The 27221-nt window shown below is 38.5% G+C and overlaps 1 protein-coding gene across 14 annotated transcripts in view; it reads left to right on the forward strand.

Moving 5' to 3' along the window:
• LOC106035227 (uncharacterized) overlaps nt 1-27221 on the forward strand; it is a 143678-nt gene that overhangs the window by 25994 nt on the left and 90463 nt on the right. For 10 of the 14 annotated variants that reach the window (XM_066996197.1, XM_066996202.1, XM_066996201.1 and 7 more), the window contains exons 1-2: nt 18327-21315; nt 22293-22445. In XM_066996197.1, coding sequence (XP_066852298.1) covers nt 18338-20599 — 2262 coding nt within the window. In that variant the 5' untranslated portion in view covers nt 18327-18337 and the 3' untranslated portion in view covers nt 20600-21315; nt 22293-22445. The other 4 variants (XR_010831203.1, XR_010831202.1, XR_010831204.1 and 1 more) reach the window with 4 other exon arrangements.

The raw sequence follows: 27221 nt of genomic DNA on the forward strand, positions 1-27221 counted from the left end.
CTCAATTTTGCAAGCATCAGTGAAGGATCAACTTCTAAAACTTATCGGGACTCTGTATCTATTCTGGTCAAAACAGGAACAGAAGAAATCCTCTTTTATTCCCAGACTTAACTGCATTTTATTATCAGTTTTCCATCATTACTTCACCAGTTTTTGACAACTTCCTTGTAGGATCACTGGAATATATTGCATGCAGGCTTTTCGTTCACAAAGTTATTTGATCTTTCTTTGACAGAAGCTGGATGTTGTGTTGGTTATATTGTCATTGCTTGCTTCACATAAGTGCATTTGTTATATCTTTGCTTTTTCATAAATAAAAGATTGATATGTATAAGGTATACTGGGTTTGACTGGGATGGAGTTAATTTTCTTCATAGCAGCCCATATTGTGCCTTTTTTTTTTTTTTTTTTTTTTTACATTTATGACTGAAACAGCATTGATAATACACAAACATCTTAGCTATTGCTGAGCAGTGCCTGCATAGCATCCAGACCTTCTCCATTTCTCAGTGGCAACACAGCAAGGAGGCTGGGGGTGCACCAGAAGCTGGGAGGGGACAGCTGGGACAACTGACCCAGAATGACTGAAGGGATAGCCCATGCCATGCAGTACCATGCTCAATGATAAAATCTGGGGAGGGACTGAGGAAGTGGCTGATGGGTGCTTAGCTGCTAGCTGAGGTCAACCCACCACAAATGGCCTCAATCAATATAACCCTTTATACCATATACATGGTTCTGTATTTCAATGGAGATGTTTAGTAGAAAGATCTAATGCTTGGATTACGTTAAAACCTACCAAAAACTCTGAAATTCTCAATTATGATGTGATAGATATATCATTTTACACATTAAAAACAGAATTGAAAAGAACTAGGGAATATACAGGAAGGTGAAATAAGCATGGATTAGATACCTTATATTGTCAGAGTGAAACCTTATCATCCTTAATGATAACATTCAAATGGAAATGAAGGAAGCCAATATTTCAGCTATGATGTTTTCCATCTCTAATTCTTATAATTCTGCTCAAATATTATTAGAAGCAGACAAAAAGCGGAAAAATCTCATGTGTATTGATGCTAATTCCTGTGTCCTAGAATAGTGAGTACAAGTGTCTCAATTTTGAAGATGCATTGTAGTCTTGGCAATATTGGGATTTAGCAACACAATACTTAATGACATTGCCTGATGTACAAGATAACACAGAAGTTCCTGATGAACATAGCAGTCAGAACAGAACTAGCATCAAAAAAGGACATTTTCATGTTTCCTTTAAGTAGCACTGTGCTACTAGCATCTAAGGAGGTCTTCATGACAGCTGAGAATGCTAGAAAGTACTTTCTTTGGTTGCAGAGGTAAGGCTTCATTCAACCTGCCCATTTCCCCCATGGTTTTCCTAGTTTTATAACTGGAGGTGCACAAAATTAATGTGCTGCAAAGGTAGTGATGGTTTCACGGAGACTTCTTTAGTTTATTATTTATAGCTTGCACTGTGGGCCAGGAGAGTGAAGGAAAGAGAGAACTTGCATACTAAAATCAATACAAATAATAATAGCCTCTTACAAGAGAAGCCTCAGGGGCTGAATATCTCTGGGTTCCTTTTTTTACATAAATGATCTCAGTGGATTATTGTTTCAATGTTTTGTGCTGTCAGTCACAGTCAGGTAGCAGCTCTCTTTTTGTCCCATGGAAATCTTCTCACTTCTATGTGCCAAAATAAAACAAAATTACATAGCAGCAGGTAGCCCATGATGGCTTCTCTGAGCATCTTCAGCAGAACAGCATTACAACAAAATCAGTAATCCATGCTGTTCATGGGCTCTTTTTCAGACACACACCCTGTCAATCACTGCCGAAGTGGCCAAATGTGATCCCACATTATATCCAAACTTTCTCATACCAGAACAACTTGGGGCTGTGGCTCAATTATTTGTTGTGTTTTATTTTCACTTATTTTTAGCAAGCAAAACACACTGAAAAACAAAAATATTCATTTGGGCCATAGGAACATTCATATTTGATAACATTACTGCCAGTTTAATAGGAGTGTGCATTAGGATTCTGCGGAGTTCTGAATACCTTGATATTAGGTAAACCAAAGACATTCAGATGTCTCTGAATGTGTGCATATAACAACAATATTCAGTGCCTATATTTTTCTACAGACATTTTATTTTGCCTGAGGAATCTACTTATTTGTGTTATTCTACTTAATATTGTACTATATACAGAGGAGAAATGACATTTTATCATCATGCATTTATTTTCTTATTAGTCATCTTTTAGGAAAAATATTCAATGACATATTCAAATTGTTTTTAAAAGTTTATAGTTACTATTATTGTATAATTACAGTCTGGAGGTATAAAATCTTGCATAAAGTAAATAATCTCTTTAAAAAAATAGACCTTGATTACTCCAGTAACTGACTTGTTCATTGCTTATAGCAAACATATTACTGTCTGAATTTTTATATTTTTATAGTATTATGCTACTAAAACAGTATTATTATTTTGCAACAAGAGGCATATTTTCATTGGATCCCTTTTGAGTATTTGTTCCCTTTCATATTCAGATAATTTAGGAACATTTGAGGAAAATTATTTAAGATGTCTGCATTTTCTGGATTTTAGAAGTTCAGCAGTCAGCATTTTGACTCATTCCTGGCAAGTAAAAAGTTATTTTCTCTCCAGCGAACTTTTCACGGAAACCATTCAGCTTTTGACTGAAGTTGTGGTCCATGTGCAACAGTGGCAGTTTTAGAAACATACCTCAAGAAAACGGAAAGGAAAGGTTTCGACCCACACTAGAAACTTCGCTGAAAGACATTGAAGGCAAGCCTCTGTATCACTTGTGAGTACTCACAGAATGTTATTTCTTTAAGACCACAGGAGCTAGAGAAATGGAGGAATTCATTGCCAGAAGCTACACAGTGAAACTAAAAAGTATGGAATAGACCAGACTATCAAAAACATTTTGTAATTTTTGCTAGATCTTCGAAACTATATTAATGCCTAACTTCCATTGCAAGCAGTACCTTAAATGTCTTAAAGGAGCAGAGGTCCTGAATGTGTTCTCTTTCTTGAAAGGGTCCATGCTTAGTTCTAGGAGAAAATAATAATAATAATAATAATAATACTACACACACACAGAGAAACCTCTTATCGTTATTATGTGACAGATTATGCTGATTGATGTTTAGGTTCAGTGTTTGCTGTGGCAGAAGTACACATGACTTCTAAAATGCAATTATGCTTTTTCCGTCTACATTGTTATAATAGCTAATTACACAATATCTGTTTTTACTTGATGTTTGATGTTTCTTCCATTTACTGAATTCTTCTTCTTATGCAGCATACTCCTTGGTAGATCTAGGAGTCACATTAGACATTCTGTATTGTTTATACTAATCTAATCACAATTACTAATGTTATCACAAATTTTTTCTCTCCACTACAGTTTGTAATTTAAGGTTATATACTACGTCAAATTATTGATATTTATGTATTTGCTTGCATTTATGAGAAATTCTATTTTTCACATTCTGTACAATACTATGGAAGTTGTTTGCATAAAGCACTGAAAGGTAATGTTTTTTTTTCTCTGACTTAATGGTAATTTTTAAAGCTAGTAAAATAGCACTAATTCTCAGAGATGTTTTCAGCAAAGCTAAAACTAACGACTATTACTGTAACTTAATTGGAGTACAAATCAATTGCTTTTCTTTTCATTTAAAGCCTCTTGTAACATCTTTACAAATAACAGATTTTTATTTTTCAGGGCCTTTTTTAATCTTTAAACAGAACGGGATAGTAATTTACCCTGTAGAATAAAGAATAACAAAACCTTTTTTATTACAGCATTAGCTCTAACCAGTAAGTTAGCACAACTATGTCTTCAACAGTCATCTAATTTTCTATATCTGTTACACTTTGGGCTTTCCGGATGGGAATTTAGGGGTAAGATACACCACTTACAATGAGGTACTTAATAAGCAGGATACCACAGCTGGTGTAGAGCAGTTTCCAGTTTATCACTTGCACACATGATCTGTACAGAACACACTCACACCAGTCAGGACCTCCAGTCTCTATCCAGCTCCATGGACTTGGGGGGCCAGTACACTCATTATGGGTAGTTTCACATCCTGGCTGGCATTCAGCAGTCTCACCTCTGGCTCAGCCTTCAGCACAGTATTGGAAATCTGTGGGCACATCTTCGATCACCCAAAGCTACTGCTTTTGTTATTTGCAGGCTCTGACTTAGATGGTTGACTTAAACTGCCAGTGGCAACTGGGTTACATCAGCCCAGGACAATCCCTTTGATTTTTCCTATATTTAAAGCCAACTAGCTGTTCTTACTGAGGCTAATATCACCTTCTAGCTTACTGCCTCAAATGCATTATAGGGACATAAGCTGTGAAAAAGTTCACTCATACTTTTGTTTATTTCTGTGTATACCTAAAGCGATAGGAATGAGCAGATGTAGTTGAGAGCTTTTGGGCACATCTGCCCAGTAACCACTACCCATGCTTGGTTTGTTTTCCCAGGGCATACCAGTATCACCGAATGAATAAAGAGGTGAGCAGTTATAGTCATGATATCACCTACCTGGCAGTGCTTTTTAGCTGAGCTCACCTTGTGGAAAGGCTGTGGCCAAACTGGGGAATTGTCTGAATATTTTGAACTTATAAAACCATTTGCCTTGAAATTTGACAGTATGCTGGTACCTGTGCAGAAACATAAATATTTATTATAACTGCTTGTTTCCCAGTCTGCATCTTCCAAAAATTAAGGCTTTATTGGAATTCCTGGATATAAGCTAGTTCATATGTTATATGTCTTTAAAAGAAATAGTAAATAACAAAGCTTGCTAAATCTATGAAGTAAAGTGGTTGCCATGCTAATTACACTCACTGGCAGAGTTAGGCTCTGCTGAGCTCTCAGCCATTTAGGATGTAGTCCCTCCCGCGCGGGCTTCTCCTTCAGCCTGCACACACAGCCCTGCTGTTGCCTGGCTGCTCCAGGCGTGGGGATCACAAAGGCAGCACACACAGTCAGGGCTGCTGCCTAACACTTAATGATGAAATATGCACACACCAATATTTTTTGCTTTATATAGCATGTGGGATCAAAGGTGCACAAGGAGAAAGAGCAGGTAAGGAAAAAAGCCTTACCTGAGCTTTCCTAAACCAATATTTATTATGATAGGTACTCTGATTATAGACAACTGAATTCAGGGACCTAAGTTGTCCCTTCCAGCTTACTGTTACTATGATTTTGATTATAGGTGTATAATTCCAAATGAGTAGTATTTGAATCCTGTGTGCTGGAGGACCTACTCTGTATTTCACATGTAGTAGTGTCTGGCCTTAAACAGGGAACAGATTCACCCTTCCATATGGTGTACGAGAATTTTATAGCCTTCACCTTCTTTGTGGCTATTGTTTGTTTTTAAACACCATTTCATAGAGAAATCTTTAAGATTTTTTAGTTTTTACCTGTATTCTCAATTACCTTATATTTTTCACTCTCATATTAAAATTTTCTGTCCCTTATTTTAACACCCTACTTAAAATGCATAAACAATGAGAACGTTTGTCTAATCATGATCTAATATGGATAATTTCATACAAAAAAAAAGGAGGAAAAAGTGAATAAGTAATAGGATATGGTTTTCTGAGCAGGATAAATATAAAACAGAAAACCTTAGAAATATGGCCATAAGGTGGAATGACTGGATGTCTCTACATAACATTCCAATAGTCTTGCCATTTTTTGAGTTGCAGGCAATTAGCATAAAATAAAAAGTTTAGTTTTGTTGCTGCACCATCTTATCTCCAAGTGTCAATAGTATCCATATCTAATTTGAGCCAGTCTGTGAAGTTAGACACTGAATTCTTTCTAAATGATAAGATGTCACTTACCATGACATTAGAAGGCTGCTAACAAAGAACCTGTATAACAGTTCTTTCTTATGTAGCTCTCATCTTTTGTGAGTTACTGAATTCAGAGGAAGATGAATTCTAGAAGGAGACACTGGAATTTACAGCACTTGAGAAAAAAAAATCATCCATTCAGACAGTTGTTTAGATTTCAATACAGTCTGTTTGCTCAACCTTGCGAAGTTTGAAGTTCACCGGTGCTGTTGTTAGAAAGCTGCAGACATGCTATTTAAATTTGTTAAACCTCTACCAAGACTTCATCAAAATATTTTTTATGATATCCTGTGTAACATGTTGAACTTAAAGATGATAAATGGCAATAATGAACTACTATATTTCCTGAATTAAATTTTTTTCCTGTACTCTTATTTCTTCTTATTTAGCACAGTGTACATTGTATAGGAAGCGCCACTGTTATCAGATCATCTAAATCACACAACACTTTTTTTCCAGGATAAAAATTCAAACTCAGTCTTTTGTTTGAAAAATATTTCAGCTTATTAGTTAAAACATAATTGCAATAGTTTTAAAACAATTGTGATCTAAAGCATCTTTCCATTTTAATTCATAATGTAATACAAAGTGTGCAAAGCATTCTAATACATGCCATTTAGCATGATCTTTACAGTTTCTTGAGCCATGCGCAGTCTCAAGAGTAACAATCTTTGTTGACTAATCATCACTTATTAGTATTGTTCCCGTGATCCCTACCCACTCAGGTTACAGCAGCAAACACTTAAGTGTGTATAGCTTTTCTTGAAAATGTTATTTGTGTTATGAAATTAAAAAAAAAAGCATAATTAGCAAAGTTATATTTACCCAATAATAAAGACAATTTAATTAAAAGAAAAAACCAGCACATTTGAAAAAAATCAGAATGCAGTGGATATACCTGAAAAGACAAAACAATAATTCAGTGGAATTAGCGTTCACTATCTGTAATGACTTACCATGAAGACCATACTTTACCTTGAAGGAGGTCTACCTTTCTAATTAAGATAGAATATTATATGCAACCATTTTTAAATTCTGTCTTGTGTCCCCTCAGGCTGTATCATCATAAAATCTTCTGGTCTGTCTTGCAAAAACAATGGTGCTGATGAAATAATGTTGAATTTTGCTCAGGTAGCAGAGAGCTGGGCTAGTGAATTGATACACGAGCTCATGTCTGTCAGTCCTGCAACTGATATTGCTATTACTACAACTTGTCTTTTTTTCCTCCAAGTGAACATAGTCAGTGAATACTAATTACAAATTCATTTTTATCTGTGTAAGAATTAAGTGAAAACAAAACATACAATAACTTACATTTGGTACTAACTAGATTGCCAGATGTGAATGTAGGAAATGTTGAGCATCAATATAGAAAAATATAGACAACTAGAGGAAAAAAAAAAGTGGGATTGAACTATACCTGAACCTTCTGTAACTGATACAGAAGGAAATCTAAAAATTTTCATATAAAAGAAATAAAATAAAAACAGGGGGGAGTGTTGAGCAAATATCCCACCAATAACTTATCCTCAGCTTTCAGATGTTATTATGGACCAATATCATACCTGTTGTCTTCCTCACTTTCTCCCCCAAGCCGTATTTCTTTCTTATCCCCCCCCCCAATCTTCTTTTTTATTATTATTATTCTTGTTATTTTTGTCAAATATTTGTTCTGTATAATTCATTAAAAAGTTAATTGGATTTTTTCTACTCTCTGCAATAAAAATATTTACAATTTACCTCTTTATTAAAATACCTCCTTTTTCTTCCCAAATTGATGAAGCAGAGTTATCTACTTCAAGGGTATTGATAATAAAACCTTGTCCATTTTGCCAGCATTTATTTTACTAGTTTTTAAAGTTATAGTTATTTGTAACTGCACATTATTCAGATAGAAAGAAGTAAGGAGGAAGGAAGCTTGAACACAGGTAGGGAAGGACTTTGGAAAAATGGTTGGTCTCATAGAAGGCAAGTGATATGTTGGTGATACCCAACAATTTCTCCACAGGACAAGAAATGGGACCCATCTCAGATATTCAGATTACAACAGTATTAAACCTCTTTCACTCAAGTTTATGAGCTGATGAGTACAATACTTATAGATGCATATATACATAGTGATTGGTTGAGACAAACAAAGATTTCTAAATGATGGTTATGCAACTTTCTTCATCTGCTCATTTTCAGGAAGAGTCTCGATTAAGTACTTGCATGCAATTGAAATGCAAAATATTAACCAATTTATGCAATTACTTCAAACAAGTTTTTTTTCCTGATTAATTCTAAGGAGAATAAGTATCCAGATACTTGGAGTCAAGATTTTTTTTTTTTTTTAATATTTCCCTTTTTAAGGGATCTTTACTGCCAGAGGTTAAGATTTATAGTTCCAAATATCACGAAGTTTAGATAAGTGTGAGGAAAACAGAGTGTTAAAGTTACCTTGATATAATAATGACTAAACAGACAACTCTTATTCTGACTTGGGATAGGAAGGGGTTTGTTCTTGGTCTCAATTTTACCATGCATGTAATCTAGCAGTATCAAACATTTCTACCTATTGCAAGAGTTAAAATTAAGTTTCAGTGATGAATTGCATTTCAAGAAAGATTTAAAATCTGAAGAAAAAAGTATCTCAAAACATTAACAAAATGTTTGGACTAATCCCAGTTATTTTACTCTTTATGTTCCTAAAAAGGAATTAAATTTTTACTCAAAATGAAATCAGTGTTTGGTTTAGAGTCATTAAAAGAATTTAACAATAAATATGCAACATAGAAACAGCCTATTTGTTAATGTCATAATACAGCTAGAATATGAAATAAGAATGAGAAATGACCACAGCTGAAGCTCTGGCTACAGTCAGGAAAAAAAAAAAAAAACACGCATACACACACACATCTCAGCTGTAAGGGAAGGAAGACAGATGTAGTAAACCCATATGAGACCATAGTGCCTTCAGCTGCTTACAGGGCAAATATCAAAATATCAATACCTCTATCTTGTGGAAGTCTAGCTTTCATTTTACTCTTTGCATTGAACATGATGAGTCTTCTTGTAAAGAGAAATCAGTAAGGCTACCCTTTTCTCAGATATTTTGCTTATCTAAGCTTACTATATGTTTTAGTATCTTCTTTTTTCCTTTGATAAACTATGTTCCAGTGAGAAAGCGTTTCATGTTCTTTGCTTATACATTTAAAACACTGAAGAAAATATTACATATTCATTTTCATGCAACAAAACAACTCTGTTCTTGAAAGTCTATAAGATGTCCTGAAAGACAAGGACTGTATCAGGCCAATAGTTCTGTTTCAGTAAGTCATAAGCACTAAACTTTTTAACCAGTTATTTATATGTAAAAGAACTTTATCCAGTTGTATTCATCAACAAAATATGTCAAGCTCTAGAAGTAAAAGACAACTGCTACCTATTCAGAGTAACAACGTATGAGATTTTTAGAAGGAAAAAAGAAGAAAATATTAGCCAAATGAAAACAAGCAATCAAATTTGCTCATAAAAGACACTAATGAGCATAATATAAAAATCATAATAGAGAAATCCAATATAGATTAAAAATGACATTTTTCAAAAGTGAAATTAATCAGGACTTTATGGCTAGCACTTCCAATTTTTATTACATGTTTTAAGTAATCTTACAGCAAGATGTCATCTTGATTTCAGCTGGATATTCAGGCAGAAATCTTCTTTAAGATAGATAGTAACTCAGATAGTATACTCAGAAATGTTATTGTCATGTTGAAATTTATTCAATTTCTTGAAACACCATTCTTCTCGTACTTGATTTTCTTGTTTTCTTACATTCTATAGGAATCAGTTTGGATTTCCTTTTTTGAAGATTCTAGTTTGCAGAGCAAAAGCCATTCTGAATGCTAGAGTCTTCTACCCATTGCACCAATTACTGCCTATTACTCAAGTAAGCAAAATGAAGATAGATTGTTCTCATCTCAGGATGGCATGATATACAAGAAATGATCTTCTTTCTCTTTGCAACTAAGCTTTTAATCATTTATTATTAATAAAATTCTGTAAATTATACACATAATCAGAAAAGGTTCACAGGTAATTTAGGAGATGAGGTGAGTTTTCTTTTATGAGCGTAAAGCTTCAGTAGTTTAGTTATACCCTATATTGTCAAAGGTAGTATAGGAACCAGGGACAATAAAGTGTTCTAACTTGTGGCACTGATAAAGAATGAATTTTCAATAGCATTTTTACTAAAAGTTAGTGCTTTAAAAGTTTATGAGAAGTAAGAATGCTTAGCATATCAGGGTGCTGTATATCCTTAATACATTCATGGAGACTTCTTGAAGTGCACGGACCTGTATACACAATACAGCTTTTTATTGTTGACCTGGTCTAGAGCCCTGTGAGTATTTTTACAGTACATTATTTTTTTAGAACCAATAAATTACTCATCTTAACCATTGAAGTATAAACATAACGACTTTTTGTCAGGCTTGACTATGATACTATTACAATGAATTATGGATTTTAGTGGTTATCTGCTTTTGATGTGGTGCAATAAATCATGATCATTTATGATTGGTTCTGAACTTGATATTGGTTTTTCATATAGTCTGTACTACATCTGCTAGGTTCTTCAGAGTTTTACTTTTAAAGATGTCAGAGTATTTCAAGATAACATCACACTGATTTAAAATTATTTGAAAAGCAGAAGCAATAGAAAAAATTTAAAAAATGAAACATTTTCAGACCTCTCTTCTATTCCATATACAATTATATACATTGAAAAAAAAAAGCGAGCTCAAAATTCATAATATTTTGTTAAAAGACGAGAAAGTGAGAATAAAAAAAAAAAAGAATTGGCCTATGTGTAAGTTGGCAGATATTGGCAGTTGATTCATCTAACAGCAGTGTTAATCTTACCTTCTTTACACCCAATCTGTCAACTTTTCCTATATCCTCTGTATTACCCAGAAATGGAAGCACTGGACTAGGAGTTGAGCCGGTCCCCCAGTGAAACTACAATTTTACACTAATTCTACTTTATCCTGATTAATTATTCTCCTGTTATCAACATTTGAGTGTAGGATTTTTTTTTCTCCTGACTTTTTATACTACCTCTTTTTCGAAGGATGCATCTTTCTTTGCTTGCTTTTCTTCTCCCTCATTTGTCTACCTTCTCTTGTATTATACTGTGCTTTGTTATTTATTACTACAGAGAAGGAGAAGCCTAGACCCAGTAAACTGGAGTTAGACTTAAGGGATTCATCTGGTCACTCCATTTGATGACAAAATAAAAAAATCTCTTTCAATCTTAATCCAACTGTCAAATAGTCATAATAAAAACCATTGAATAACATTTTTTTTCTAATGAACTAAAATAATACTTTTTTTTCTTTTCCCCTCCCAGATTGAATAAATTCTTGTATTTATTTGAAGTTACATAGGACACGTAGGACAGAGAAGGAGTGACTTCTTTCCCTTAGGGAAGATTTGCACAGGCACAAAAAAAATAGTTTTCTCCTTGTCTGTCATCTAAGAATTTGCTAGAAAACTCACTATTTTTCAGCAGTATCCGTCTCAGGTGTTTTTTGATCCTCTTCTTTTCAGATAGTACTTGGTGACTGTCACCATAACAGTCTCACTGCATGCATCTGTGTTCAGCACAGCTAAGTGCACTGAATGTAGATTAGAAGGGTTTGTTTGGGTACAATTTATCCCTGCTTTACTCTTACTATGCTTTACCATCAGCTATCCTTGGAAACACGCTACCTACAACATCTGCAATGCAGGATTCTTTAAGGAAGGAAAAAGATGGGCTTTTTCCCCTATAATAAGCCTCTTTTCCATTTCCTAATTTCATATTAATTACTGCCATAATAACCAGAATCATTTTTTACACTCCAGAGAATGTATAGGTGGTAGATATGCCTGGGCTCAAGAGAGAAAACAAGATCCTCCTAAACCTTTTTAATACACTTTTTTCCTACTGTTTTTGTTAAGAAAGTTTTGGTTAGAAAATTGAATGCTGGTATCCTTTTGAACTTTTATCAATAAGAAAAACCTCAGTTCTTACCTTTCTTTCTTCTCCCTATTCTAAAGTCATTCACTTACCGTATTCCTCTAGAAGTTTATTAAAGCAACTCAGGAAAATTCTCTTTAAACAAAGAAATTACATTAAAGTTTACCCCAAGGATACAACTAGGTCAGAAATAGGTGTTAAACAACAAATGCCTATTTTCCTTTGTTACACATTAACACTTCTTTGTTAGTATTACATTGTTAGAACAGGAGTTCCCAGTGTTGCCTCTTACCTTAACTTCCCTTACTTTTGTAAGCCAATAAGGCTACTTGGCCGCTTCCCCCCTAAAACCAAACAAAGGACAACTTCTACAACAAGGAGAAGAATAGCACTGGTACAGCTATGTACCAGGTTTAGCTGGAAGTTAGAGACTGAGCAAGGAGAAAGAACACTTGCAGAGCTCACACACATTATTTTAACTGCAAGTTAGCAACTTAAAAGACCATTTTCTACCTGGCACATCTTTCCTAGGCAGGATCAAGCACAGGAAAAGAAGTACTAGTGCAGTTAAGCACATTCTCCATTCTAACTCATTCCACTGCTGCCTACTCAGCACAAAAACCACCAAGAAGACAAAACACACTGAAAGGAAAACTCATGCGAGCAGAAGAAGCCCAGTCTCATCAGAAGGAGAGTCAGTATTACCATTGCCTCCAACCTGCAACTGGTAACCAACTGCACTGCTTGTTAAGCTAAACCACCTAGCTGCAGGGAATAATCACTGCTGAGAAATAGCTGCAGCTCTGAGGTTGTGCTTCCTAGAGAGCCTGGTGTTTGCTCCTTCCCAGCTGGAGCACGAGCCTCACCAGAGACCCAGCTGCTGTATGTCAGACACAGGCTAAGAAGCCAAGTCAAGCACTCAGGGGGAGCAGATGAGCCTACTGTAATTATTGGCAAGCTATTCAACCTCTCACCTGTGTGGGCTTGAAGTCGGTTAACGGTTCAACACCCCTAGGTTCAAGCCTGGGGAATGTAATGTTTCTTTTAAAGAAGTAAGAGCCCAAACTGCCATTGAGCAGTTTGGTTGTGGTTTAGTTTTCTCTGCAATAATTTCTCATACAGAGCCTGCAAAGTGTTATTTTACTAGTTTGATTGGAACCAAGCAGGACCAATCTTTAACTGATAGCCCTTCACAGTGTTTCCTTAGTATGACTTTGTCTCTTAACTCAGCCTCCAGAATTTAACTCTTCATTGTCAGGCAAATATGTCACGTAGGTGATTATAAATGTAAATTATATTTATAAAACATAGTAAGCACTTTTAGATTCTCTTCATAGTGCTGCCCAACTTACCTCAATTTTTTGTAGTGAACTGACTGGTTTGTAAAGAGTTAGCTGATTAGCTGTCTTATAAAAATGTGAAGCTAGAAGGTACTTGGACTCCAAGTTTCATTAAAAAAATCCTGTAAAACAGTTTACAGTGCCCCCATTTCTTCATCCATATACAACAAATGCTGCAACAATTTCCCCAAAGTAACACTCACACATGTGACTTGATTTGGCTCATGATTTAATTAGATTAAAAATTTAAAGCTGACAATAAACTCCTGTCAATAATTCCTTAGAAAGCTGAGATTTTACATTATGGTTTGTATTACCAGGACCTCTGACTCCCAGCCTGAGCCTTCCTGATGTGTGATGCCAAATGCACAGCATCTGTACCTCTAACGGCCTCCAACAAACATTACCATCAAAAATAGCTTGCAGCTCACATCTGAGATCCAGTGTGGGTTAGGAAAAGAGCTGAAAGAGATTTTTTAGCATTCTGTTGGCACTTGCAAAATATAACACATCTAAATCATGATATTCCCTTTGGAAGAAAACATGTATATTACTTCACAGTTTACAGGGACTATTGCAATACCTCAAATTAGAGTTTAAAACTAGAAGAGCCATGGCCATGGGCATCCTCATTTCACACAGTGCTAAAAGATGTTTACTACCTCCTAAATAAATACAAATAATGAGATTTGTATAATATGTAACTTTCGTATGCTGCTCTGAATTTTGTTGTTTGCTAGCAGGTAGCCTAAGGAATATAAGCCTGCCAAATGTACTTCATCTCCAGCTGCTGGCTGCTTTTACCAGCTTTTCTTTTTCTCTATCTGACTGGAAATTAAAACAAACAAAATAAACTAACAAACAAGCAAAAAAAACCCTTAATCCCATATGAGGGCACAGAACACATCATGATGATTGCATAGTTAGTTATGGTACACATAATATGGAAACAAATGAAATAACCCATGACTAAATGAATTCCTGGGTCAACGTATCTTAAGGCCAGTAGGGGCCCTCTATGGCTCTACAGACTCACATTAAGAGCCTGGGCCAAGATTTCAGGTCCTTGTTGTGCCTAAAAAACTGATGCATGTGGGAAAGGTTGTTTTTCCTTCTTTAAAAAAGAGCTGCTCTTGCTTTTGGAAAAATGTCAAAACCTGAAAGCACACCTAAGCAAAGAAACATAAACATGAGCCAAAACAGCAGTGGCTTGCCTTCTAAGGATGTATTAGATGTCAATTAAAGTCTGTAACTTATGGCCAGTTCTTCAATGGGCCCTGCTGATTTCAGAGATGTGTATACATTCCCAATCACGCCTGATGTGGAAGCTTAATTTTGCAAACTGCTGCCTGAAGATAAGCTCATTTTGTGTGTGCAGTAAAAAGATAATATCAAACACATCCTGGAAATCATAAAGTGAAAAATAAACAATATAATATAGATAATTGTCCTGGTTCCAGTTAGGACAGAGTTAAGTAGCTCATAGTAGCTGGTAGGGTGCTATGTTTTGGATTAGGATGAGAAGAGCGCTGACAACATGCTGATGTTTTAATTGTTGCAGAGCAGTGTTTACACCAGGCCAAGGAATTTTCGGCTTCTCGCTCTGTCCTGCCAGCGAGCAGGCTGGGGGTGCAGCAGGAGCTGGGAGGAGACAGACCCAGGACAGCTGACCCAAACTGGCCAAAGGGGTATTCCATACCATCTGACGTCATGCTAAACAATATATAGGGGTGGCTGGCCGGGGTGGGGGGCCGGCTGCTCGGGAATAGGCTGGGCATCGGTCAGCGGGTGGTGAGCAATTGCATTGTGCATCACTTGTTTTCTTACACATTATTATTGTTAATACTATTATCATTATCACTATTATTATTATTATTGTTATTATTATATTCCTTATATTCCTTATATTATTATATTCCTGTCTTAATAAACTGTCTTTATCTCAACTCACAGGCTTCACTTTCCCGTTTCTCTCCCCCATCCCAGAGAGGGAGGGGGGAGGGTGAGCGAACGGCTGTGTGGTGTTTAGCTGCCAGCCGGGTTAAACCACAACAGTCCTTTTTGGCGCCCAACGTGGGGCCCGAAGGGTTGAGATATCGACAAATCTGACCAGAGTGTGTTAAACTAAAATTGGTATAAGTATTGGACCTGCTTAATAGTTGCTAGTCACGATGTTGATTGCCTTAATCTCCAGTCTGCTGTACCTGTTTTCCAAATTGAGTTTTATGGTGCGTTACTTTCTGTATGTGCTCCCTGTTGCACTGTTTATCCTTTCCGGGCCCTGGTTTAAGATTGTTATGGTACTGTGCGGTGTAGCAATGGCTTATGAAATGATGAAATATCTGGTCACGACTTTAACCTGGTATTTGTACTCAGCACTGACGTCGACTCTATACTTTGGAACCCATATCTCGGAAACTATTAGCAATTACACCTATTGCCTGTTTTCGTTAGGGAGCCAATCTGCGAAGGGGACAGGGGAAGACATGTTTCCCTACCTGTTCACTCTCCCTTTCTCCTTCACCACCACCCTCTTATCCCCCGAGTTAGTTACGGTGGTTCTCCGAGATGTTGAATATCCTTGGGATACTCAGACCAGCCTGCTCTTGTTGTTATGTCTCCTGAATGCGCTTCAGATTTTCTGGAGGGTTAAACAACTACTTAGGAATCTCATCCGGAGATCTGTCTTGAGGCGGGATAGTTGCGAGTGGCAGGGAGTGTGGGAGGATATGGGCAGGTTTCTAGAGCAGTGGTCACCTCCAGTGTTTTGGACATTCACCCCTGAACAACTGCAAAATCCTAAAAAGCTGGCAGAATGCTTGAAAAAAAGGTGTCATGACTCTGGCAGTTCCAAAGTGACACAAATCACTGTAGCGTGCTGGGGTCTGGCTTGTGCCTATCGAGCTGCAATTGATGCTACTAGCAACCTAGCTCCAGCTCCTGCAGCCGCTCCTGCTCCTGCAGCCGCTCCAGTTCCAGCTCCTGCAGCCGCTCCAGCTCCTGCAGCCGCTCCAGCTCCAGCTCCTGCAGCCACTCCAGCTCCTGCAGCCGTTCCAGTTCCAGCTCCTGCAGCCGCTCCAGCTCCTGCAGCCGTTCCAGTTCCAGCTCCTGCAGCCGCTCCAGTTCCAGCTTCTGCAGCCGCTCCAGCTCCTGCAGCCGTTCCAGCTCCAGCTCCTGCAGCCACTCCAGCTGCAGCTCCTGCAGCCGCTCCAGCTCCTGCAGCCGCTCCAGTTCCAGCTCCTGCAGCCGCTCCAGCTCCTGCAGCCGCTCCAGCTCCAGCTCCTGCAGCCACTCCAGTTCCAGCTCCTGCAGCCGCTCCAGCTCCTGCAGCCGCTCCAGCTCCAGCTCCTGCAGCCGCTCCAGCTCCTGCAGCCGCTCCAGCTCCAGCTCCCGCAGCCACTCCAGCCCCTGCAGCAGCTCCAGCTCCTGCAGCTGCTCCCACTCCTGTGTCTGGGTCAGAGAAACGAGCTGTAGCAGTGCAAGTTGCCCCTGTAGACAAGGTGAAGAAATGGTATAGAGGCTCAGGTCGTTTACAACGCAAACAGTCTTCTGCTAAGTCTGGGCATAGTGAAGACGAGGCTGGGCCATCAAAGGTGCAGGAGACTGAAGATGAGGATGAGGATGTCGAAAAATCAACAGTAACTACCCGGACTCTACACCAGCCATCAAAGGTGCAGGAGACTGAAGATGAGGATGAGGGTGTCGAAAAATCAACAGTAACTACCCGGACTCTATACCAGCGTGAGCTACGAGATGTGCGAAAAGATTTTGGTCGCTGTATAGGCGAGCAGCTTGTCACCTGGCTGCTCCGGTGCTGGGACGCTGGAGCCAATTATGTGGAATTAGAGGGCAAGGAAGCCAGGCGGCTGGGATCCCTTGCTAGGGACGCATGCATTGACAAAGCAATTGGAGATGGAGCACGATCTCGCAGCCTCTGGAGGCGTCTCCTGTCAGCTGTGCAGGAAAGGTATCCCTTCAAGGAAGAACTTGTATGTCTACCAGGCAAATGGACCACCATGGAGAAGGGAATTCAGTACCTGAGGGAATTGGCCGTACGGGAAGTAATTTATAAGGACCTAGACGACGCACAAACATCCGCAGATCCAGATGCAGTCCAGTGTACACCACCTATGTGGCGGAAGTTTGTACGGAGTGCACCATCATCATATGCCAGCTCATTGGCAATAATAGCCTGGAAAGCGGAGGAGAATCCCCCAGTGAATGAAGTTGCTAAATTACTCCGGCAGTACGAAGGAAATCTCTCCTCTTCCCTACAGGCCTGTGTCTCGGCTGTGGAGAAACTCTCTGAAGAGGTCCACCAACTTAAAGAGAATTTATCTTCCCCTCCACCTGAACGAACCAGTGTCCACCAGCTAAAAGAGAATGCTTTGCAGAAACTTTCTGAAAAGATCCACCAACTTGAAGAAAGATTATCTTCCCCTCCACCTGAACGAACCCGTGTCCACCAGCTAAAAGAGAATGCTTTGGAGAAACTTTCTGAAAAGATCCACCAACTTGAAGAAAGATTATCTTCCCCTCCACCTGAACGAAACAGTGTCCACCAGCTAAAAGAGAATACTTTGGAGAAACTTTCTGAAAAGATCCACCAACTTGAAGAGAGATTATTTTCCTCCCCACCTGTACAAACCAGTGTCTCAGCTATTAGGGGTAAACGTTCATCTATGCAAGGAAGACAATATGGTGGGCACACACACCGCGCCACCCTGTGGTTTTACCTACGTGACCATGGAGAGGACATGAGAAAATGGGATGGAAAATCTACTGCGACCCTAGAGGCACGGGTACGTGAATTGCAAAGGAAAACAAGTGGGAAAAAGGAATTCTCTGAAAAGTTTGCTGCTCCAACTTCCAGCAAGCAGTCCTTTAGACACAGAAACGAAGATTCTGACCAGGACTAGAGGGGCCCTGCCTCCAGCCAGGGGGAGGAAAGGGACAATCGAGTTTATTGGACTGTGTGGATTCGATGGCCTGGCACGTCAGACGCACAGAAGTATAAGGCTTTGGTAGACACCGGTGCACAATGTACTCTAATGCCATCAAGCTATAAAGGGCCAGAGCCCATCTGTATTTATGGTGTGACGGGGGGATCCCAGCAGTTAACTGTATTGGAGGCTGAAGTGAGTCTAACCGGTAATGAGTGGCAAAAGCACCGTATTGTGACTGGCCCAGATGCTCCGTGCATCCTTGGCATAGACTATCTTAGAAGAGGATATTTCAAGGACCCAAAAGGGTTCCGCTGGGCTTTTGGCATAGCTGCCTTGGAGACAGAGGACATTAAACAGTTGTCTACCTTGCCTGGTCTCTCAGAGGACCCTTCTGTTGTGGGGTTGCTGAGGGTTGAAGAACAGCAAGTGCCGATCGCTACCACAACTGTGCACCGGCGGCAATATCGCACCAACCGAGACTCCCTGAGTCCCATCCATAAGCTAATTTGTCAACTGGAGAGCCAAGGAGTGATCAGCAAGACTCATTCACCTTTTAATAGTCCCATATGGCCAGTGCGAAAGTCTAATGGTGAGTGGAGACTAACAGTGGACTATCGTGGCCTGAACGAAGTCACGCCACCACTGAGTGCTGCAGTGCCGGACATGCTAGAACTCCAGTATGAACTGGAATCAAAGGCAGCCAAGTGGTATGCCACTATTGATATCGCTAATGCATTTTTCTCCATCCCTCTAGCAGCACAGTGCAGGCCACAGTTTGCTTTCACTTGGAGGGGAGTCCAATATACTTGGAATCGGCTGCCCCAGGGGTGGAAATACAGCCCTACCATTTGCCATGGACTGATCCAGTCTGCGCTGGAGCAGGGGGAAGCTCCTGAACACCTGCAGTACATCGATGACATCATTGTGTGGGGTGACACTGCAGAAGAAGTTTTCGAGAAAGGGAAGAAAATAGTCCAAATCCTTCTGAAGGCCGGTTTTGCCATAAAACAGAATAAAGTTAAAGGACCTGCACGAGAGATCCAGTTTTTAGGAATAAAATGGCAAGATGGACGCCGTCAAATCCCAATGGATGTGATCAACAAGATAACAGCTATGTCTCCACCAACTAGCAAAAAGGAAACACAAACTTTCCTAGGTGTCGTGGGGTTTTGGAGAATGCATATTCCAAATTACAGTCTGATTGTAAACCCGCTCTACCAAGTAACCCGTAAGAAGAATGCTTTTGAATGGGGCCCTGAGCAACGACAAGCCTTTGAACAAATTAAGCAGGAAATAGTTCATGCAGTAGCCCTCGGGCCAGTCCGAACAGGACCAGATGTAAAGAATGTGCTCTACACCGCAGCCGGGGAGAATGGTCCCACCTGGAGCCTCTGGCAGAAAGAACCTGGGGAAACTCGAGGTCGACCCCTGGGGTTTTGGAGTCGGGGATACAGAGGATCTGAGGCCCGCTATACTCCAACTGAAAAGGAGATATTGGCAGCATATGAAGGAGTTCGATCTGCTTCGGAAGTGGTCGGTACTGAAGCGCAGCTCCTCCTGGCACCCCGACTGCCGGTACTAGGCTGGATGTTCAAAGGAAGGGTCCCCTCTACACATCATGCAACTGATGCTACATGGAGCAAGTGGGTTGCACTGATTACTCAGCGGGCTCGAATAGGAAACCCCAGTCGCCCAGGAATCTTGGAGGTGATTATGGACTGGCCAGAAGGCAAATACTTTGGGATATCATCAGAGGAGGAGGTGGTTCGTGCTGAAGAAGCCCCACTGTACAACAAGCTACCGGAAAATGAGACGAAATATGCCTTGTTCACTGACGGGTCCTGTCGTATTGTGGGAAAGCATCGGAGATGGAAAGCTGCTGTATGGAGTCCTACACGACGAGTTGCAGAAGCTGCTGAGGGAGAAGGTGAATCGAGTCAGTTTGCAGAAGTGAAAGCCATTCAGCTGGCTTTAGATATTGCTGAACGAGAAAAGTGGCCAGTTCTCTATCTCTATACTGATTCATGGATGGTAGCAAATGCCCTGTGGGGGTGGTTACAGCAATGGAAGCAGAACAACTGGCAGCGCAGGGGCAAGCCCATCTGGGCTGCGGCATTGTGGCAAGATATTGCTGCCCGGGTAGAGAACCTGGTTGTAAAGGTACGCCATGTAGATGCTCATGTGCCCAAGAATCGAGCTACTGAAGAACATCAAAACAACCAGCAGGTGGATCAGGCTGCTAAGATTGAAGTGGCTCAGGTGGACCTGGACTGGCAACATAAAGGTGAATTATTTATAGCCCGATGGGCCCATGACACCTCAGGCCATCAAGGTAGAGATGCAACCTACAGATGGGCTCGCGATTGAGGGGTGGACCTGACCATGGACACTATAGCACAGGTTATTCATGACTGTGAAACATGTGCTGCAATCAAGCAAGCCAAACGGTCAAAACCTCTTTGGTATGGAGGACGATGGCTGAAATATAAATATGGAGAGGCCTGGCAGATTGATTACATCACACTCCCTCAAACCCGCAACGGCAAGCACCACGTACTTACAATGGTGGAAGCAACCACCGGATGGCTGGAAACATATCCTGTGCCCCATGCCACCGCCCGGAACACTATCCTGGGCCTTGAAAAGCAAGTCCTATGGCGACATGGCACCCCAGAGAGAATTGAGTCAGACAACGGGACTCATTTCCGAAACAACCTTATAGACACTTGGGCCAAAGAACATGGTATTGAGTGGGTGTATCACATCCCCTATCGTGCACCAGCCTCTGGAAAAGTTGAACGATACAATGGACTGTTGAAGACTACACTGAAAGCAATGGGTGCTGGGACATTCAAAAATTGGGATACACATTTGGCAAAGGCCACCTGGTTAGTCAATACCAGGGGATCTGCCAACCGAGCTGGACCTGCCCAATCAAACCTGTTACGCACTGTAGAAGGGGATAAAGTTCCTGTAGTGCACGTAAGAAACATGCTGGGTAAAACAGTCTGGGCTACTCCTGCCTCAGGAAAAGGCAAACCCATTCGTGGAATTGCTTTTGCTCAGGGACCTGGATGCACTTGGTGGGTAATGCAAAAGAATGGGGAGGTCCGGTGTGTACCTCAAGGGGATTTGATACTGGGTGAGAATAGCCCATGAGTTGAATTGTAGTATGTTAATTATTATATAATAATGTATGTCATCACTACCATGATTGCTATATATCATAGATGAAAATGGTGATTAATTACAAGGTATTGGACAGAGTGTAACCTGAGCATGACATAAATGGTATGGAATAAGGGGTGGATATCTGTCCTGGTTCCAGTTAGGACAGAGTTAAGTAGCTCATAGTAGCTGGTAGGGTGCTATGTTTTGGATTAGGATGAGAAGAGCGCTGATAACATGCTGATGTTTTAATTGTTTCAGAGCAGTGTTTACACCAGGCCAAGGACTTTTCGGCTTCTCGCTCTGTCCTGCCAGCGAGCAGGCTGGGGGTGCAGCAGGAGCTGGGAGGGGACAGACCCAGGACAGCTGACCCAAACTGGCCAAAGGGGTATTCCATACCATCTGACGTCATGCTAAACAATATATAGGGGTGGCTGGCCGGGGTGGGGGGCCGGCTGCTCGGGGATAGGCTGGGCATCGGTCAGCGGGTGGTGAGCAATTGCATTGTGCATCACTTGTTTTCTTACACATTATTATTGTTAATACTATTAACTATTATTAACTATTAACTATTGTTAATACTATTATCATTATCATGTGGGTTAAACCACAACAATAATAAAATCTACTATTTTATGTCACTTAAAAAAAATCTCTATGTATATGTATATGTATATGTATATGTATATGTATATGTATATGTATATGTATATGTATATGTATATGTATATGGCAAGAATGATAAACTCTAAAAAATACTCCAGACATGTATACAAACATTAATCTCTGAGGGGTTCAAAAGAAGTTTGAAAACTCAGAGACACTACAGAATGCATTAATCTCCGTTGTCAAAGTACTCATATCCATGAATTTCCTGGCAAAATCTTCCTAGGCAACACCTGCCACTGTACAAACAACTTGATGCTGAATTCAGGAGTGCTAAACCTAGAAGCAGATAGTCCGTGCTCTTTGCAAACCATCAGTTCTGAGATGTTTCCACTGATCACCTCTTCTGGTGGCTTCCATGGCAATTGGTTCAAGTAGGGTGAGTAAAAACTAGGCAACAATTTCAGAATAATTAATTTCTCTCAGTACCAAATGGTAATGATACATTATGAACAAGAGGACATGTTCCTTGTCCATGAGGTCTTCTGGGACTCATGAAATAGAAAATGTTTCCTAAATGAACAGAGAATAATGACTGCAAGCAGAGGAAGAAATAGGAAAGAAGTACTGCATTAGGATTGCAGCATGCCAGCAACAGCACCAAGTGAAGTTACAGTAATACTGCTTCTTTTTTACTACTAATACCATGTTCTATTAGAATAGAATTCCACCTCCAACCTATTTTTCATAAACAAAAAGCATTTCAAAACTTTTAGTGCTATATTTATACCAGTGAGGGCCCAAATCCTAGATATATTGAGACACTGAATTCCCAGGGGCCAAGTTATGTACCTATCCAGGAGTTTAGTACATTTAATAATTTGTGCACAAATTCGCACAAGCAAAAAAACAATAATGGCTTTCACATACGTGGCTATTTTCCCTCAGGAAATAATTTTTTTGAAAAATCATGGAACAAGTAGTAAATAAGATAGAAGATAAGCTGTTAGTCACTTACTGGAATTTTTTTTTAACTTCTCTTTTACTCCCACACCAGGAATCCAGTGTGTGCTACTACTCATACATTTGAGCTGATAGCTGTTATATTTAGTAAAACATGCTTGTGATTCATTACTTATGTTCTCAAACACCCTTAGAGATAAATTCCAATGAAGCTCAAAGATTCATCTGAATGGTTGCTGAAATGACATTTGATAGTTTAGGAATGTGTTGTAGATGTCTAGACAAATCTGATGGTATGTTATTATAATGCCCTTACAAAACTCGTAAGATACACTATTGCTAGTAAGATGAAAGACTTTAATCAAATATCTTTAATAATCAATAATCTTCAGAGGAAAAAAAGTAACCAAAGTGTGACAGGTCAAACTCATTTGCTGGAAAACCTGACTAAAAAACTGTTGTCCATGGAGGATTGGCAAGATGTGCTAAAGCCCAAAGCCATAAGAAGCTGCCTTATCAGAAGCAGCTGATTTGAAACAAAGCAAGTTCTTTATATTCAGTGTTTTCAGTGTAAAGTGGTATGAAAAAGTTAATGTAATATCTTTGCTCGCTTTGTCTTTTTCAAAGCTTTTCTGCCTTTCTATGAAATGTTTGTCTCTAGCCAGTAACTTCTATGGGTAGGCTCTGTAATAGTATCAAATATGTTCATTTGAAGGACTGTAGAGACTTTTTAACATTCATAGGCCTCAGGTCCACAATTAGTTTTATGTCTTCATTGCCCAGGATAACCTCTGCATGTGCTTTTCCAAACATGCATGTCAGACCTTGTTTATACAGATACAGACCTTACTTTCTGTCATCATAAATATGGATAAGCATATGACTCAGTTCACTCTTCGAACAAATGTTTTCATTACTTCCTGCATCTGTGGATGAATCACTGCCCTCGTTATTCCTTTACGTTGGACACTGCAGACTGGAATAGCTTTTAGCGTGGTTAATGATCTTAGAATATGGAAAGAAGAAGGAATTTTTGCAGAATCGTGGATTTAGAATTTGCTGAATTGTGATCCTGAACAAGGCAAAGAAACATGAGGGATGAATATGATGGCAGCCTCAGGGCTATATCATAAGAAATCACAGTATACATTTTATGCAGGTCTATTTCTGTATATATGTAGACTTAATATTATCACAAGGTACTTACATATCAACAAAACAATAATGATAAATTACATAATATATGCCATTTTTAATGTCGGCATGATACAGCTGTAAGACTCAAGAAGACAGATTCTTCTTTAGCTACATATTTCAGTAACTTCCTACTAAATTCCTAAATTCCTGGAATTTTAGAAATTATTTGAAAGTATTCTAATTTGAAACTTTTAGGGGCAGATTGGGCTTGGGGTACATTTAAGTGGACTCAGTCTCTTTCTGAATTTTGATCTGCTATAACAGAACTATAACAGAACTATTTTTAGCACTTTATAAACCCAACCTTTATCGAGTACTTACCCAATTGACAACTGCATGAGGAGTATTTGCATATATAACTATACACCTAGTTACAATTGCATTTCTGTTTTGAGCACAAGTCAGCAGAACAATTTAAAAAAGATATGTTTTTAAATACTTAATGGAGAACTGTGTTCTTTTCCTATTGGAAATCTATTGTGTAATTTTTTTTAGTGTTATTCATTCCCTTCTTCCTCTTAGATGTCTTCGCATCCTCTACCTGTGGCACAAGAAAGGTATTTTAGATTAGTTTAAAATGCATCTGTTGGCTAATAATCTCTATTCCCAGAAATGTGCCTTAAAGAAGCACCGTTGGTTGAATATTTATATCAAGTAAAGACCAGTTCTACAGTGCTTCAGATCCTATCTTTCAGAGCCAAATAAAAATAATGATCTATGGTTCATGTGAATTCATGAATAAACCAGTGTTGAATTATTTTGGAAATCACTCTGCTTAAAATCAATTGAAAATTTAGTGTACAGAGCAATGCTGCTAAACCCAGCTCTCCAAGATCAATATTTTACCATTTATCAGCACTAGGTGATATGCTCCAAAGGATGGAACATGCTTCAAATGGCACAAAGTCTGCCGAGCCACAATGAAATTGTAGGTGGATAATAGTAACTAGATATCTTGGGACCATCTGTCCCATTTATATATTTTTTTAAAAGGACAGTGCAATAAAGTCATTAGTCTGCACCAGCTATGGGGTCTCACAATACTTGTTTCTTAACAAGAAATGCTTTTTTTTTTTTCCCCCACTGTTCATCTCTAATGCTACTTTGTGACAATTCAATGTGTATCTGCGTACAAATTATTTATAAACATACCTGAATTGAACCAGTCGTAATAAAATCAATTAATAATCACTAGTCATGATTACTTCTAAAGAAGTTCCATTTTAATTCATAATGCATTAAGCTGACATATGTGCGTACTTCATATAAAGTATTTCTGTTTAATAGTGAAAACTAATCCTTTGATTTTGAGCAAGATGGTCCCTTTTGCCAGCAATTACTTCAGAAGTTACCAGTTTTCTTGTATTGAACATGTTGTTATTCAACAAGAAAATTCAACTCAAGTCAATAGAAGTGGTAGATATTTAGAAGTTCAAGTAGACCTTTACAGGAAAAAAAATAAAATAAACTTGTGATTTTACCAGCAAAGTATGTCTTTGAGACAAAAGAAAGGAAAACAGAAAAACTCTAGGCTCTCTTTAGTCCCGCTCTAAGTTTAAACAGTATCCTTAACCTAAAAGCAATCATTAAAGGGACATAATTCAAAACAAATTTTTGATATTACCTGATGTTATGTTACTTTATGGTACATGCTTACCATGCCTGGTAAAGTAGATTTTTTATTATTTTTTGATTATTATTACTTTTTAAGACTTCAGCTAAAAGCATAATATTTAAATTAAGGAAACCATCAATATGTGTTTCTGCTGGCATAGATATATTCCTTGACAGAAGTGTCTACTCATGTAAGGTGCTGTACCAGTTAGAAATCTATTGCAAGGAGGGCTACTAGCCAAAGAAATAATTTAGCAATCAGAATATCTAAACAAGTTGAAGTGTAACTCTGGCACACTGAACATATTTAATATTTCTAGAACTAGACAGTCAAATGCATAAATTAATTCCGTTCAGAAATTAAATTGCCTGAAAAACTTCCAGATGCTCTCTCATGAGTGATAAAGAATGTTGCATTCCTTTTGTTTTAATTCAAATAAGTAAAAGTAGATTTCTGTATTTATGGAGAATATTGTTGCTCTGGAGACAGACTGAAAGTACAAGGATTGATTTTGTATTGATGTATTCAGATGATGTCTAGTAACTACCCTTTCTTTCAATGGCAATATAATAATCTGCTTCTACTGAGAACATTTGAATTTTATCATGAAATTCAGTCTAAACATGGGATTACAAATGTGGTTGCATCTGGTTATGTTGTGTAGATGAAGTGTAGATAATCATAATATCTTACATAAATGCACAGATGGAAAAAATCAAGCTTAGAACAGAATATTTCAGAGGTTGTAGAATCTGGGTAGGAAAATCTTTGAATCTCTGGATTAAAAAAAAAAATCTTGTGACTAAAATCGGGCAGAAAAGACAGTAAGAAAATTTAGAATAAATATATTTATCTGCAATCAAACATCTCCAAAAATAACAAGTTCAGCAACTCAAAATGTCATTATTCTTAGGAAATTATCTTATTTTTGAAAATATTTTAAAGGAAGAGTACTGTGTGTTTTTTTTTCATATTAATTACATTCCAGAACAAAAACAAAATCTTTATGAGTTATTTTGTTCAAAAAATTATGTTACAGAATGCCTTAATGTTTCAGTAAGAACAGTGCAATTAAAATACAGTTTTCAAAAGGGATCAAAACTGACCCTTTCCTATAAAACACACTGTTTTAATTAATTTGAATAAAAAAACCCTGGGTGGTTATCCCAAAAGAGATAATGCATTGCAAATCTTAAAACATGAACTTGCTTCTAAGTTCTTTTCTTAGAAAATAAATTGCTTTTACTTTGAACTTATAACTAGCTCACTAATGATGAAAGTAAAAGGTGATGGTAACTGGGAAATGAGAATAGACCTAAAACTGAAAATGTTCCAGTCAAATAATAGCACACACAGTGATTTATCTGCTTACTTTCTGAAAGATAAATCTCATTTTCTGAAAACACTGTTGGCTAAATGAGACCCTTGCTTCACAGATTC

This window comes from Anser cygnoides, chromosome 4, assembly GCF_040182565.1.
Source record: "Anser cygnoides isolate HZ-2024a breed goose chromosome 4, Taihu_goose_T2T_genome, whole genome shotgun sequence".
In the NCBI taxonomy this organism is placed as follows: domain Eukaryota; kingdom Metazoa; phylum Chordata; class Aves; order Anseriformes; family Anatidae; genus Anser; species Anser cygnoides.